We start from the raw sequence: 16,439 nt of genomic DNA on the forward strand, positions 1-16,439 counted from the left end.
ATGCGGAACAGAGGGTTGGAGTGGCGTTGTCCGGGTTTGGGAGGACCTAGCTGAGCTGACCAAGATCACCTGTCAGGATGACAGAAGGCTATCTCCGAGCCAGAGCCAGCCCCGGAACTGGGTGTGCAGCATCTCTGCTGATCCGTCTCTCCTCCTGAGCACTGCGATCGATACCCAGTACCGCCTCTTCCCAAACCCTGGCTGGATCCTTACTCCATCCATCACTTTGGCTTCTTTTTCTAATGAATATTTTCTGTGCTGGAAGGGCTGCTACCAGACCTCAACATAGGGAGATTTCTCATCAGATCTGTCATTTTCCTTGCTACGGCCTGGAAAATACCTTAATCATCCACCTCTTTCTTCTCAGCTGATAACATTTCTTCTTACTCTCACACAATCGGGGGACAAAAGCCCGCCCCTCCCCATCACATCAGAAAAGATACACTAATTCTCTTATCCCTCAACCCCTCACACCTCACCCCATATTCATTCCTTCAACGAATGGGGAACCGAATTGGAGGCAAATAAATAAAGGTCTGTGAGTTCAATATCTCAGATTTTCTTCTCACCTTCACCCAAGCAAGGTTTAAGTACATCAAGGATGATCTATGAGGGCAGAGATTCTTAAGTTGAGAACAGTAGATAATCCCCAAGGGGGTCCAGGAACCTGGTGAAATTGAATGTAATATTGTGCCCAAGTGTATTTTTCTAGGGAATGTGATTGTCAGAAGGAGATAGGCACAAGTTTGTTCAGCAAGTACCTTTGTAGTTAAGAGGGCAAAGCATATAGCCCTCAACTCCTGACAGGAAGCTTGTCTGGGTCACAGATGGTAGGAGAACAAATGGAAACAGCATTGTGGAAGCTACTATCTCTCGCCTTTTGAGTTTGCTCTAAATTTGCTATAGAGTCTCGGTTACTTTGGAGTAATTGATGCCATCAAAAGAGATGTCACCAGACTGGGGCCTGGCAGGAACAACTCCTCAGTTTGCAGACTCTATTGCTTGAGGTGCGGAGTGGAGAAGAGTGGAATGATGTTTTGGTGGAAATGTAAATATTAGTCCAACAACTTAAAGTAGGGGAGGAAGAGGGAAAAAAAATCCCCAAAGGGCTCCAGTCTTGGCTCCTTCATGGCAAATGCTTGAAGCACTGTTTATTCCAATGTGTAATAACAAGCACCAGAAAACAACATGCAACATTCTCCCCCCACCCCTGATCTGCAATACCGGAAGTAGGAGACCTATGACCGTGATAATGGAGAGAACCCATGTTCAGAAAAGGTCCTGGGGGGCACCCTGGCAGGGTCAAAGTTTACTAGGGCAAAGGGCAAGTGCCCTGCTTGTTGGTCTCCTGCAGCAGCTGGAGAAACCAGACACCTTCTTCTACCTCTGGCGCCACTAGGCAAAGAGGTGATGCCAGCCCTGGTTGGAGGAGACATGGATCCTATGCGGACAGCCCTGCCCTTGGGCGCTTGGCCTAGCCCCCCCCCCTCTGGAGGTAATGAGGTGAAGTAGTCTTTCCTCTTAGGGTGACCAGGGAGAGAGAGGCCACAGCCTAAATCAAGGCTCTTTTGGCTGAGAACAAGCCAGCCTCCTGAGAAGAAAGAGACTTCTCTAGCTTTAGGGGAAATTCTGGGCTAGGAGTCCTTGGCAGGAGTGCATACCTACCCACTCCCCTTTCCCTAGTGAAGGGCCAGTTGCTAACTCCGGCACCCAAATGAGAACACTTTATCCATCACATTTCAAATAAATTATAAATACATACACAGAATCCAAACAAAGTTCCAGTAGAAGCTGCTCACAGACCCTCACAGGGGCCAGCTTGAAAAAAAAATGAAAGTCACCCCTTTGTTCTCTATCTCTGGAGCTGTAGGCAAAACTGTCCCCTTGTCCTTGAGTAACCATGGGGACAGCTCAGGACAGAGAGGTTCAGACATAAAAACAAACATTCTCATCCCCATCTCCTCTCTTCCCTCTCCAAATCCCTTCCCCAAAATCTAAACCAAAACAAAACAAAACACTAGTTCTTTCACTGAAGGACCCTGGAGCATTTGAGGATGTAAATCTCATACTCCCTCATCAAGTAGGGGAAGCTGACCCGAAGAAGAAACGACTGGCCCAAAGGCAAAGGTCCTGACTCCTGGTGGCCGAGTAATGCACGTGTTAACTATGAATGATGTTTGGGGAAGTGAGGAGGTTGGAGGGGTTGACTCAGTCCTGAGGGGAGAATGGCACAGGGTACATTCACCTTTGGGATGATAAGTGGGCTAAATGGCAGTGGATTGGAAAATGGCTGGATTCTACCTTCTTCATTCTTCCCTGGGCAGCCTTTTGGCCAGGGAAGATGAGTGTTTTGAGTTGAGTAAGAGACAGATGGCCCTTACCCAGTCAGCACTGACTCTTAGGCTCTGGGGTCCAGAAAGGGACTGAAGGAGGTGTCAGGAAGAGGAGACACACCAAAGACAAATATGGAACTGGGTCCCGAAGTGAAGAAGCACCAATAACATCGGCCTGCCCTGGACTGGGATTGGGGGTTGGGGGGGAGCGGGGAGCAGGATAGAGCCTGGGACAAATGAGGAAACAGGCTAGGAATGAGGGCAAAGGGAGAGGGCATGTCCTTTTGTAAAGGTGAGAAGTAGAAGTATGAAAGAAGGGCCCGAGAAGGAGCAATGGGGTGAGGGTGGGGAAGGTCAGAGAGTGAGGAAGAAATGGGCCCATCCATCCATGTCCTGGGGCTTTGGGGCAACTTAGCCTCATGGTGGTCCTTTGGGCCCTTCCAATGCCCCTGTCTCGACCCACAGGAATGAAAGGAAGGCCTGAACAGACTCGGAAAAGGCTCTTAAATGCCTCAAATCCAAGAGGCTGGGGAAGTGAGATGGGCAGAGGTGTTTGACGGGGGAGGGCTGAGGTGGACATGCGCCTAGACCCTGCAAGTTGTGTCCCAAGTGTGAGATCAAGCCCAAGAAGGAGGTAAGGGAAGAAGGTAAAAAGTTTTTAGGGCCAGTATGAGTTCAGGGTGTTGGTGGAAACTGCCCCAGCATGGAGGGGCGGGAGGACTGAGGGAACAGAAGAAACTGATTCCCAGCAAGTTTCCTGACTTTAGTTTCTTGAAGTTGCAGCTCAGTTGCAATTTTTCTACTCCCCACTGAGTCTAAGCCTCATCGGGACTCTCTGAAGGCAGTTTTCCAAGCTAGTGGGCCTCCCCAGTTCACACATGGTGGGCTCTGTGTGCAAGAAGAGGCCAGAGGAGTGGGAAGCGTACTGAGCTTGGGCTGTCTGGAGATCAGTGCAGACACATGGCCTGGAGGGCAGTTATTGAAGAGGGGTCACTAAACCACTGGGGGGCCCTCCCTGCAAAGGACCAAGGAGAAGGCTGCCAGCCAATTTCCCCTCCCCCCACTTTTATTGAGCTGGACGGGTTGATAGAAGTGGCTACTAGGAATCAGTCCAAGGACTCGGATCTCCTGCCCCCAACCCTCGCCTGCAGCAGAGGCTGTGAGGGTCCGTACAGCCCCAAGAAAGATGCCTGGGTCCAGGCAGTGAACAAGAAGCACTGAGCTCCTGCCATCTGGGACTACAGCACAAGGAGGGAGAGGAAGCCACTGGGAGGGCTGCCCAGGTTTCCGACAGCTGATGCCTGCCCATCCATCGATGTCTCAAAGCTCAAAGCCCAGAATAATGGGGGAGGGAAGTTGGAGGAGGAAGAAGAGGGAGGTCCTGGAAGCCGGAGGTGGTTGAAGAGGTGCCATCCCGTTCGGGAGCAGCCAGGTGGGGCTGCTTACTGCTTCTCCACAGCTCCCTGCTCAGCAGCGCTCTCCTGGCTGGGGCCCTGACCCTGGTCCTGGTTCTGCCCATGCCACGGGGTCTCCTTGAACACAAACCAACAGTTCCCGGCCCACAGGAAGAAGTTGATAAAGCCAAAGAGCTGCAAAGACATCAGGAGAGTTTGTGAGAAGAGTAAGGAGGCATCATGGGAACAGGGAGGGGCGTACCTGTATGGGGGCAAAAAAATGGCAGAGGCACAAAGGGCTACAAAGACTAAGACGGAGAACTGGATATTCAGGCAGAGTTCAAGGCCATCACCTGCTAATGGGCTCTTTGGTGAAAGTGTCTAACTCTGTGTACAGCATGCACCCACGCTGTGGCTTGGTCGCTAGGAGAATCTGGCCCCTGGCGTGGGGCATCCTGCAAAGCACAGCCAAGGAGCAAGGGCTTTAGCAGCGCTTCCCTCGGCACAAGTGGGGCCCTGTTCCCAGAGCCTCCTGCAGGTGGGTGTGGCCAGAGCTGTCCAAGGTGCTCCTTCCCTAGGGCCAGGGACTCAGCAGAGCTGTATTTAAATATTTATTTGAAATATTTAAAAACCTATCAGCAGGAAGTATTTAGGGGGAAGTGTACTGATGTCTGCAATTAACTTTGAAATGCATTAAAAATAAGATGGATTCATAGATGAAGAGAGGCAGAGAGATACATGATCAAGCAAATCTAGCAAAATGTTAATGGTACAGTCTAGGTGGTGAGTAGTGGGTGTGGATGTTTGTTGTAAAATTCTTTCAAGTCTGCTGTATATGTGAACAGTTTTACAATAAAATGTTGGGGGATAAAAACCTATCAGCAGGGTTCCAGCAAGGTCTTAGAGGCTCCCTGGTGTGCTAGCCATTAAACCCTTCAGTTGCTGGGCCTTCAGGGAGGTTCAGGCCACTTTCAAGGCAAACCTGAGGTGGCTGGAATGACAAGGGGGCATTTGAAAAGCTCAAGGCCTCAGCTATTTACCAACTGATATGAAAATAGTCCAACTGGGGTGGCCAAAAATGTGCATACCAGCTGGACCCACCACTGCCCAAAGCCCTTTTCTAGTCTGGAGGCCTGAGTGACAATGAGCCCCTTCTCACGCACACTGAGCCTGCTCCCAACTTTGGGCCCAGTCACAGCCCTGTGCTCCCCCTTCACACACACATTATAAAGATGCAGGAGGAGTGAGAGGCAGTCACATACAGCATGCTTGGAGGTGGGGAAAAAAGAAGGAAAAAGGGAAGACAGCATGCAGAAGAAGGAAGGGACAGGAGACTAAGTGGCCCTCAGGTGCCCCTCATCCCAAAATGTTTTCTTGGGGTCAGCTAGGGGCCAGCAGCCAGCATTAGACATAGAGGGCACTGGCTCCATGTGCAGGGGACACCAGCTACGGGGACATGTTCTCTGTGCTTCTCGGAGCCTGCAGCTAGGACAAGCCTGGGAAGCTGGGACCTCTACAGTGACCACAGGTCTCACCACAGAGATGTTGGCCAGTCCCATGGAGGGGGTGGCCCCGGCACTGCACTCTACATTCTCTCCGTGGCACACGGACATGGCTGCAGTCAGGCTGGATGGCTGTGTAGCCCCCTTGACGTCAGTCAGGCCCTTGCCCCACGCAGCTGCAGCCACCAGCCAGAAGAAGGTGAAGGAGACAGTCACACAGAAGTCCTGGGAGGAGCAGAGGAACAGGAAATACAATCATACCCCATGATTCCCCACTTCTTGTCCTCTGGCCATAATGCACTGGGGTCCTGGGTCCCAGGGCAGCTGCCTCTTTCTTTCCTGCCCAACACATAGAGCCTCAGGGAGCCCAGATTGTCCTGGGAGGTCTGTTTACTGCCACCAAAGGAATTCTGCCACTGGGGGCTACCCTCTGCCCATGCCCTCAGAACCGAGGTCAAGTAACAGTGCTCCAAGGCATCTGCTAGTCAGTGTCACCCCAAGACCCAGGTGGCCTAAACTCCCCAATCTCCCTTCCCAGCCTTTCCTTTTTTTTTTCTTTCTTTTTTTTAATTAAAGTTTATTGGGGTGACAATTGTTAGAGCCTTTCCTTTTTTAAATAAACATTTTAACGTGTTTTTCTCCTTTTATTTATTTTTCAATTACAGTTGACATACAATATTGTATTAGTTTCAGGTGTACAGCATAGTGGTTAGACATCCCAGCCTTTCCTTTGATCACCACTGCTCAGCTACAGCTGGTGGCAGAGTGAGGGCAGACTGCAGGAGACAAACAGGGTCCCCTGGCTGGCCGAGTGGCTCAGTTGATTAAGAGCTCGCTCAAGCGCGTGAGCTCTGAGCAACAGGGTCGCCAGTTCAATTCACGGCCCAAGCTGAGCTGCCACTGAGCTGCCAACAGGTGGCAGGATGGCTCAGCTAAAAAAAAAATAATAGGGTCCCCTAAGGCACCCCTTCTACCTTGCATGTCTGGGGTAGGGAGAAAGTAAAGTGGGAATAATATTAATAATAGCTAACACTTAGTGAGGCCAACTACATACCAGATATTTTACATACATTTTCATGTTATCCCCCCAGAACATGTGAGATAGGTTATTATTGTACTCCCATTTTATAGCTGAGGAAACCGAGGTTTAGAGAGATTAAGTAGCTTTTCCAAGAGCGCACAGCTGGGAAGGGGCAGTGCCAGCATTTGAACTCAGGCAGTGCGACTCTGGAGCCTGCTTCTTGATGCTATTGTGCCTTCCGTGAGCAGAACAAGCCATGGGAAGGTGATAGTGGCAGAGTCCTGAAGCTTGGGCCTTCCACTGGCCTGAAGAACTGTGGGAGCCACAGCACCTGAAGGGACCAACAGCAAAGAGCTGGCAAGGAGGGGCAGTCAGTTAGCTCAGTTGGTTAGAGCGCAGTGCTCACAACACCAAGGTTGCTGGTTCAATCCCCACATGGGCTACTGTTGTGCCCTCCACAACTAGATTGAAACAACTACTTGACTTGGAGCTGATGGGTCCTGGAAAAACACACTGTTCCCCAATAAAATTTATTAAAAAAAAAAGAACTGGCAAGGAGATTCAGGAGGTTCCACATATGGGTGTCAGGAACCCAGCAAAGTCACCGTGTGTGTTCCTGCCTCCGGCTCTGACCTCAGCCTCAGAACATGAGTCTCCTCAGCTTCTCCACCCAATCCTTTCGGGCCTGTGCCCACTCACCACCAGCGGGAAGCGCTTGTTCTCCGTGTAGAGGTTGTGGAATCGCAGGTAGAAGACTAGTGCAGCCATGGTGTAGAAGAAGGAAAAGATGCCCAGGGTCACGAAGAACTCGGCGGGGGCAGAGAAGTCCCCCATGAGGTGCATGGTCTTGGAGTTGGGGTCACTGTCCTCACAGAGGGGCATCTCATACTGGACCCGGTTCAACCTGCAGGTGGCAGGGGAGGCCACCCTGAGCTCAGGGCTGTCCTCTCCCCGTGGAGACAGGGGCTCTCCCTGCCGAGGGGTGGTCTGGGCTCGCTCTCACCCTAGGACTCTTACAGAGCCAAGAAGGGGCCATGCAGGGAGGCATGTTTCTGGAGGGAACCTTGCAGTCAAGACAAGAACTTCCCTGGAATTCCGGTCAGACCCTGCCTCCGATTCAGCCACCACCCCACACTCATCCATGCTGCCCAGATATGGTGACCATGTATTTCCAAGTATCTCCAGGGCCCTTTAGGTTACAACCACAATATCTATAGTTCATCTATTTCTGGGATCCAAACCACCAGGGAGATCAGCTTCAGTTTGCCTCAGAGAAGGCACAAGCCACAGTGACCAAGTTAAGGTTGGAATCACCCATTCTCAGACCTTCTTTAGGCCCCTCAATGAGACAATTGGACAAAACAAAGAGAGAAAAATAAACACCCTAGTATATATAAGAGACAGTTCATCTAACTTGGCTTCTGTTACTAGAAATTTCTGAAAAGGTGAGCCCTGTCCCCATTCTCCTCTGAATACCTTAAGTTCCCAAATACCCAGGGAAGACTTTCCTCTTCTACCTCCTGGTCAAGGTGTGTGTCCTTGTATCCTGGTGATACCAGGTGTGCACCCACATCAACTCTTTGGGATTTAAATAATAACAAGCATCCTTACCTTCAAGGCAGGGTGGAGGCTGCTGAGGGTCAGAGGGACCTACCCAACTTGCCCAGACTCCTATGAGCCTCCAGCCCACACTGCATGGGTTCTTTCTGTAGGAGCTCTTGTTATCTGCTATTGATTCTCTATGGACTGGAACACTATTATAACAGTGGTCTGAGTTTCCCTTATATTTTTTTGTGGTCAGTGTGTCTGAAATTCCTAAAGGGCAGAAAGGACCCAAATCTGGAGTGGCACGCCGCAAAAGGACTGTAGGTTTCTGGAGGAGGAAGAGACCTAGCAGGTCCCGCCGATCCAGTGAGAGAGGTTGTGCGGGGTCAGGGTCAATTCCTGCTCACCTGAAGGGATAGCCGAATGAGACAATGATGGAGCTCACGTCCTTGGCATCGTTGTTGCAGCGAACCATTGCTCCCGTCTCCCCGCTGTAGGAGCCGCAGCACCCGAAGGCGAAAATAGCAAAAAGCTGAGGGAGAGTGAAGCCCCTTTGAATGTCAGAAGGCCTCAGCTGGCCAAGGTACATCCCTTCAGAACCACCCTCTGACTCTCAGCAGGTGCACACATGGAGCAGGGGCAGGATTCCCTTAGATCAGGTCCCTCCTGGGCAGGGACCCATGGCTTCCATTGGTCTTCCAGCCTCAGGATGCTGTATTCACTGCACAGAGTGCTGGACCAAATGGCCAAATGAATAAGGCTGACTTTGAATGGTGTCTGGGAGGGAGATGATGAGAGAGGAAATGGACAGTTTCCAGGTCTCCCCACTGGATGTGGCATTGGGGATCATAGGTAGCTTCCTTAGGATGATGACCAGCACAGATCAATTTAGGCTTTTGAAAGCTGCTAGCTCAATGATGGACTTGAATTTCCTCCCCAAGGGAGGGTTACCCTGGAAATAGATTCCCCTGCACCAACCTACATCGGGCACGCATGGAATTCTTTCCGTTTCTCCTCTGAAGCCGTCACTGAACCCTGTCATTCATTACCTTGGGGCTAACTTCGACTGGCTTCCTGCTTCAGTGGAGGTATCTTTAGAGGGGACAATTTCTGCCAAGCCTTCAGAGGGGCCAAGGGGGCAGGGGCCGTGCTGCTGTCCCACGGTACCGCCAACCTAACCCCACTTTCCCCAAAGGCACCTTTCCTTTCAGCAACAGTGCTGGCTCAAGCCCAGAGAAAAGCACCCTCCACTTGCCTCCACTATTTTCTCAGTGGTGTCTCCCTTCATAATCTGTTGATGCTGCCATTTCTCAGGGTTAAGAACGAGAGGCGTTTCAGGTCACTTGAATTATTTTCCTCTCATTTTACTCAACCTCCTGTCTTGACTGAAATGAAATTCCTTCATCTTATGATTTTCAAATTTCTTTCTGGGGAAACACTCTTTGATTAGAAAAGGAGGTGAGAAATTGGAATCTCTTATCCTCCCATATCATCTGTTCAGGCCCTGTGTCCTTGGCTTGTACATGATGTAATCATTCTTACTTAGCTGGGAGCTTATTCTCTAAATTGCTCATTTTCTGTATGTTTCTCTGTGACTTGGTGTCTCGGACATCAAGCATCTAGAAGACAACTAATTCACACCCCAGTCCTGCATCCAGGGTTTTAGAATAGAGCTGTGTGCGTATTATTTGGCTGATGCTCAGTAGTGTCATGGAGTGAAAAGAGATCTGGAGTAGGAGTCTGGAAATCTGGCCTCTAGTGCTGGCCCTGTCACACATTAGCTGGATAGCCTCTAATAAGTCACTCTGTTCTCTGAGTCTGTTTCCTCACCTGTAAAATGAAGGGTTTGGAGTAGGCTATCTGGAGGCCTTTTCCAACTCTGCGATTCTCTCACTTTCTGAGGGTAATGCTATTAGTGTGCTCTTGGCTGGGCTTGCCAGCAGCTGCACTCAGCCCCCGGGTGGTGTCTGGTGCCACTGCCCCCCCTTGCATCGCCTGGCCAGGCACATCTTCTCCATGCTGGAGCCAGATCCCCGCTTTAAAGGTCATAATGGGCACCTCTTTCTTTCCAGGAGGTTTAGACAAATAAGAATTATCTCCATTAAAAAAATAGATCCAAGAAAGGAGATAGTATAACCTCACTCCAATGCCTGGACAACCTCCTCATCCGACTTAAACTTCCCATGCTGCTGTAGGGCCCTGGGTGCTCATCTTCCTGACAGAGCTGGAGAGAAGTCACCGAAAGCCTCTGCGTCATTACCGTTTACATACTTCAAGTCACCTACCTGGTGTCACAATGGAACTTCTCTAGCTCTTCCTCAGAGGAATTCTCTAATCTTTTGTCAGTTCTGTGATTCTCTGATTCCTCTGAGGAGTTTCTTTATTCCTCTTAGCTTCTGGTGTCCAACTGGACATAATTAGGGTGTCACAGTCTAGGAAGGGCAGCACAGTTGGATATATTTTTACCTGCTGGCAATTAGTCAGTGCATGACTTTATACAGGTTCTTTAAGAACGCAGGTATTCCTAACTGGGGGCCATGCATGCTCAGTCATGGAGCCTTCTCTCTGACACCAGCACTCTCTTGACATCTTGAACATCTTCAGAAAGATGACATTTACTGAGCTTCTAGTATGTACCAGGCACACTGCTTTGAGCACCAGTACTTACCAGTGAACAAGAGAGAAAACAATCTCTGTCCTGTGGAGCTCATACCCTAGAGATGTACAATCCACAACAGTAGCCTCTAGCCACGCGTGCCCATTTAAATTTACAGTAATCAAAATTAAATAAAGTTTAAAATTCACATGATCTGTCACACCAGCCACATTTCAAGTTCTCAACAGCCACATGTGACAGCAGGGGCCATACTGGACAACCCATTAGAGAACTCTTCCGTTATCAACGTAAGTTCTGCTATGTCAAGCTGATACCTTGAGGTTCTAACAATCCTGACCCCTTCTTTATGATTCCTTTATGGGTAAAATATACCTATAGTAACTTTATTCTTAACTGTATTCTCTTCTATTCTGATTCTTTGAAAGTCAAGACTCTCTAACCACCTTATATAACTCTTTCTTAACCAGAGTATATGATTAAGTCTGAACATCACACAGATAGTGCCAGATGACAGAAAGTTTGCTATAAGTGGACAAAGGGCAAAATCTGAGGAGAATCTCACAGGTTCACAGAGCAGCAGAGCAAAAATGGATCTCAGAGTTTATCAAATGCCACAGTCTCCTTTCATAGAGGTGGAAATGGAAGTCCCAAAAGATTGAGTGACTCTCCCAAGGTCACATTTAGCCAGGCTTAGAATCTGCATGTCCTGATTCCCTGCCCAGTGCTCTTTCTACTGCATTCATCCATTAATCAACAGTTATTGAGCATCTACTTTGTGTCAGGTGCTGGAGACATGAAGATGAATAAGACTGATGCCTGCTCTCAAGAGTTTACATCCAGAGGGGAGAGTGTCAGGCCCAAACAAACAAACAAACAACAAAACCTTGCATCACAGAGTTATTAGGGCTGAACAAAGAGATATCTACTATGTGTAGGGAGGACTGGAAGGAGGGAGGAAATAGTTCTGCGCCTGGGATGAAGGAGCAGAGAGACACTCTCTCCTAGCCCCCTCCACCTTTCTGCATCAAATTTGCTTTCTTCCCTAATTGTGCCAAGTGACTGAGCCGCAGAGAATGAGCAGGAAAGAACTGAAACCACCCCTGTCACCAAGTACAAATCTCTGAGTTGAGTAAACTACTCATAAAAAACAGGAACCAAGGAGAGATGGAGTCCTGGAGTTCTGGTGCCAACCAACCTCTCTCCCCTTGAACCTGCATTGCTGGGGTCAGGGATGGTCATGACAACAGGATGCCTGCCACCTCTACCTCCTCCTGCCTCTGCATCTCTTTTGGAAGACATCAGAATAGCCTTGCCAGTTTTAAGGACGGGGCTCCACTTTGGTGCTGACTTGCTTGTTGGGGATAACCTGTGTCAGTCCTGAGAACACTAACATCCCCAGTTAAGGTAGGACACAAGGAAGACAAGTTCTCCCCCTAAATCCTACTGCCACAATTACCTCATTGATTTATGGACGCTGATAGTGTACTTTCACATCCCCACACTTACTGAAATAGCTGCTTTTCATTACAGAGACACTCAGAGCCAAATAAGTAACTTTGGCACATCAAAGGTGAATTGTTGATGGCCCCCCTCCCGCCCCGCCCTCCGTTAATGATAATATGACTTCTTAAGGGAACAGCAACTGAATCCAGAAGATTCTTTTGTACCTTCCCCTCAAAGTGAGGATTTGGCAGTGACATTTGAATAATCTCACCAAAGGACAAGCCTAGCTGACAGTTTGCATGAGGGGGAAAATTAAGGGTTAAGGGAGGTTTGAGAATAGGAGAGAAGGGGACCAACCTTTACAAAATACCCCCTGGATTGCCAGCCTTGCCACAGTCTTCTTGAATGCTCAGATGCTTTACAGATAGTACCTCCTGCAATCCTCCCAGTGAGGCCCTGTGATAGATCCTACCCTCATTTACAGGTGAGAAATCGAGGCCCATAAAGTTTCATCACTTACCCTAGGTTCCACAGTTAGAAAGCAGAGGAGACTGGATTTGAACCAAAGCCCATCTGACCTCGAAGTCTGCTTTTCTCTTGTTTAAAAAAACCTAGTTCTCCAACAATTGGTCTATGTACATGTTATTTCACTAGCTTAGTACAGACTTGGTGAGACCAGAATTGGAATTGCAGTGAGATTAGTTAATTTTTGAATTTTAAAAAGACAATGTAAACCAAGCTCCTGGCTAATAAAAGAATAAGATTACTTTCTTCTTACCAGGATTGCAGTAAAAAGTTTTCAATTATCATTACAATAACCACAAGATTTGTACCTCCCCTACCCACCCACCCCACCCCCACTCCCTCTTTTCCAGTCAGGAGCATTTGACCTCTCCAAGCAGGAAATGAGTGAAACTTCCCAAGTGACATTTTCACTGTCATTTCTGGTGCTGGTTCCTGTGTACTTTTATGTTAGCTCATTTGCAAAGGTTCAAGGCAAGTGAAACTCAAAGCTCTGAATTTAGGCTATGAGGATGGCAGTAAAAGCAAATCGAGTCTCCTTATAAGGCTGTCCTTAGAATAAAGGCTGAGCTCAGAGTCAGGCTCCCGGCCCCTGGGTTTAACATTATGAGAGAAAGGTGTATCCTCTCTCTAAGAAGTTGAGGATCATAAAAATCAAACAGGTCTTAACTCTTAGAGATCAATGCTAAGCCTGGGAGGAGGCTGGATCACTTCCCTAGGCATTGCTTTGTGCAGCCTTTATAAAAATGTTGTGGGTATTTGGGGGCAAGGGGAGGGGGAAGGGTTGAGAAAAGGATAGAGGGTTGAAAAAGGAAGCTTTTCAGAATCTTCCCATGGAAGATGATTCCATGGTCTAATAACCTCATTGTTCCCCTAGTCCTTTGACAGTTTTTCTCAATTTTTCCCTTAGATCCATTTGTCTAGTTTAATGATAAAATTGTACTCTTACATTTCAGGCTCTGCTCCTCCACATTGGTCATAATGGTTCCCTAGTTCTGGATGGCAGTCACATGGAGCCTTAATATCATTCTTATATGGCCCCCTCTGGTACCCAAGTGGTGGGTCACAACAGGAAAGTGGGGGGAGGTGAGAGAGCTCAGTCAGCAGTCTGTCTAACTCTTCTTGAGGCAGTAGGGAGAGTGGAAAGTCCCCACTGTGTCCCAGAGTTTGTACTTGGAAGTTCCCCAGGCTGGCCTGTAGCCCCAGTCAGGGTCTCAGATATCTCAGAGATAACCCCAAATGCACTATTGCCCCTGAATTCCAGATTTGATGATTCTCATCCAACCAGTGATTTAGGAATCGGTGACACGGTGCTAACTCCTGTCTCCAGTGAGTTAAAAGCCCTTTAGAACTCAATCCTCCTCAGTATTAATGGTAACTTATTCCCTAGCCGAATTCTGTGCTAAAAGCACATTAGTAAGTTATTCACACACCATTTGGTGTGTGGGTAGTCTAAGTTAAATCTCTTCTGGGATAGTACACTAAATGCTCCCAACAAGTCTTTATGATTTAAAAGAGTGACTGCACCTGTCCACATGCCTAACTCATACCCAGGAGGCCTTGGGCACTGGGAAGGGCAGAGAGCATAGCTCTGTCTCAGTACCAGTGAAGCAAGGAGATTGTATTTCCCCTAGACTGTTTCGGGGGAAACTGAGGTTCTGGGTGAGGATTTCTTCAAGGTCACAAGATAAGTCTAATGAATGGCAATATTCTAGAACATGAACCCATTTATAGCAGAAGGGGACCCTAGTATTAGTGTGATCAACACTTGAATGATGTTGGAAACTAAGGTCCACAGAAGTGACTTGCCCAAGTGACATAGCGAAAAAGGCAGGTCCAGGTCCACAACCCAGAGCCCCAGCTTCCCAGCTCAATGGTCTTATTCTACAAGCCACATTTTGGCCACACTGTGATTTTTGCCTTTTCTTGTCTTTTCTTCCTTCCTTCCTCCCTCCCTCCCTTCCTTCCTTCCTGCCTTCTTGCCTTCCTGCCTACCTGCCTGCCTGCCTTCTTTCTTTTTCTTTCTTTCATCCTAGAGCTATGAACTCCATTCATTCATTCATCCACTCCCGCACTCAGTTACAGGAGCCCGGATTACTCTAGTGACTTCAAAAGGGCAACCATCAGCGGGGGGACCCTGTCCCCTGAGTCCACCTCCAGGATCAGCCAGGTCCCGATGGGTTTGGCTGTGGGATGGTTTCCATCACCTGCCTCGTTCCCTCCTCTGTCCTCCGCGGCTTTCCTCATCCCCCTTGTCCTCCTACCCCCTCCCGACACCGAGGAGTGGTATGTGCAGGATCAGAGTTCTGGAAAGGTTACACCCGAGTCCTCTCGCCCGGGTGAAATGTGAGCGCCCCGGGCAACGGCTCCTTGCACATAGAAGGAACGAATCCCGGACTCCGCATGCCTCACTTCTCACCCTCCTGCCACCAAGTGCTGGACCCAGCCCGCCCCTCCCCCGCCCACCTGTCGCCGCCCCCCACCCTTCCGCAGCGACCGGCCGCAGGACCTCCCCGCCCCCCACTCCGGCCACATTGCTTCGGGTCAGCGTCACAGCCCAGGATCCCGAAATAGCCCGCGGCCAGGACAGCGACTCACCCACTGGAGAACTTTGATGAAGCCCAGCGGCTCCTCCAGCCGCCGCCAGCGCAGCCCCACTAGCAAGCGGTCCACCTACGGAGACAAGGGGGGCCAGGGGTCAGTGTGGTCTGGGGCCCCGGGAAGACGCTTGTCCACCTCCTCCCACCTACACCTGGGAAAAGGGGCCGCATAAGGGTGGAGAAGGGGCTGCGAGAGAGCCCCAGGGGCGCAAGGGGAGTACCTGCTGGCGCGGCGACTTGTCCGCCGGGCGACTCGGGGTCTCCGTCGAGGACATGCCGGTGCAGCGGGGTCGGGGCGCGGCGCTGGGGCTCGGCTCCCTTGCCCGGAGACTGCGGAGTCCGCGGTCGAGGTGGGGGCTGCAGACCCTCGGCGGGGAACGCGAGCGGTGGCGGAGCGCTAGCAGCCGGCGGCGGCCCGGGATCCAGGCTGGCGAGGTGGGTCGTGGGGGCGCTGCTGCTCGCTGTCGCCGAGGTCACGGCCGCCTCGCTGCCCCTGCGGCTGCAGAAAGCCCCCGAGTCCGATTCAAACTTCTGTCAAGCTCCAAAGCGAACTTGGCAGCCGAGTCACGTGGCGTGCGCTCGGGAACCCTCCTCCCGCCCCCGCTCCCGGCTCCCCTGTCTGCCCGCAGGGCGCCTTAAAGGGACCTGTGGCCTCTGTGTGCAGTTCGGCCACAAGGGGGCTCAAGTTCTTTGCCAGATTTCAGGGCCAATCCCAAGGGAGACCCGCAGGGCCATTCCAACCCACTGCCAAAGTCTGGAACTAGCCTGACTCTCTGGGATGCACCTGTTCCTAGCTTATCTTTCCCTCTTTCCCTGGATTTGGAGTTGTTTTTCTCTTCTTCCATACCACAGTGCCCAGAACCTTAAGGATTTTCGTAAGGTAGTATCAGTGCTGAAACAAGGTTCTAAACCTTACGGTTTACAAACTGCTTGTTTCCAAAATTTTTGAGAGCCAGTACAGATGAAAAGGGCCATAGAATACACGTTGCTCACTTTTTATTCTGTCTAGTTAGGCGTTGCTTTGAATTTTTTAAGCAACAAAATACATTTGTATGTAATGATTTAAAAGTTATTAATTTTTTTAAAGTATAAGCTTCAACCTCCTTTAAAATAGCCATCACCATTTAAATGAGTGAAAATAAAGTCTGAAGAATGGAAGGTTCAGAGAACGCAATTTGTATTGAAAAGTTGACGTTGTTGCATTATGATCGACCTTAAATCGGTCCCTAGCTTTCAAAAAGTGTTGGGCGGGAGCCTCCAGTGAACAGCCATGAGTTTTACACGTTCAGGTTACCGCATTGTAAATGTAAGTAGTGAAAGGTTAAGTGATTTGTCCAAGGTCACTGACTGAGCCAGTAGGCGGTGCCTGGTGGAGCGAGCCGGCCTGCGCCTCATATCCACCTCCTCACAGTTTCTTGGCGGTCCCCTCTGATACTTCAGAAGGACTGCTTTTTGAAGAAAC

At 49.7% G+C, this 16,439-nt stretch overlaps 1 protein-coding gene across 2 annotated transcripts; it reads right to left on the reverse strand.

Moving 5' to 3' along the window:
* Nucleotides 1-1,122: 1,122 nt before the first annotated feature.
* Nucleotides 1,123-15,348, reverse strand: SYPL2 (synaptophysin like 2). Of its 2 annotated transcripts, XM_019630568.1 has the most exons (6): nucleotides 15,199-15,348; nucleotides 14,976-15,050; nucleotides 8,203-8,327; nucleotides 6,950-7,154; nucleotides 5,263-5,454; nucleotides 1,123-3,922 (listed from the first exon to the last, which is right to left on the reverse strand). In XM_019630568.1, the coding sequence occupies exons 1-6, from the start codon at nucleotides 15,250-15,252 to the stop codon at nucleotides 3,776-3,778; spliced, it is 798 nt and encodes a 265-aa protein (XP_019486113.1). In that variant the 5' UTR covers nucleotides 15,253-15,348; the 3' UTR covers nucleotides 1,123-3,775. The 2 variants fall into 2 exon arrangements, with proteins under 2 accessions (XP_019486113.1, XP_019486114.1); XM_019630569.1 differs by lacking the exons at nucleotides 1,123-3,922; nucleotides 5,263-5,454 and adding an exon at nucleotides 6,107-6,604.
* Between the last annotated feature and the right edge of the window lie 1,091 nt (nucleotides 15,349-16,439).

The sequence above is a fragment of the Hipposideros armiger genome, unplaced genomic scaffold (genome assembly GCF_001890085.2).
Source record: "Hipposideros armiger isolate ML-2016 unplaced genomic scaffold, ASM189008v1 scaffold_924, whole genome shotgun sequence".
Taxonomy (NCBI): Eukaryota; Metazoa; Chordata; class Mammalia; order Chiroptera; family Hipposideridae; genus Hipposideros; species Hipposideros armiger.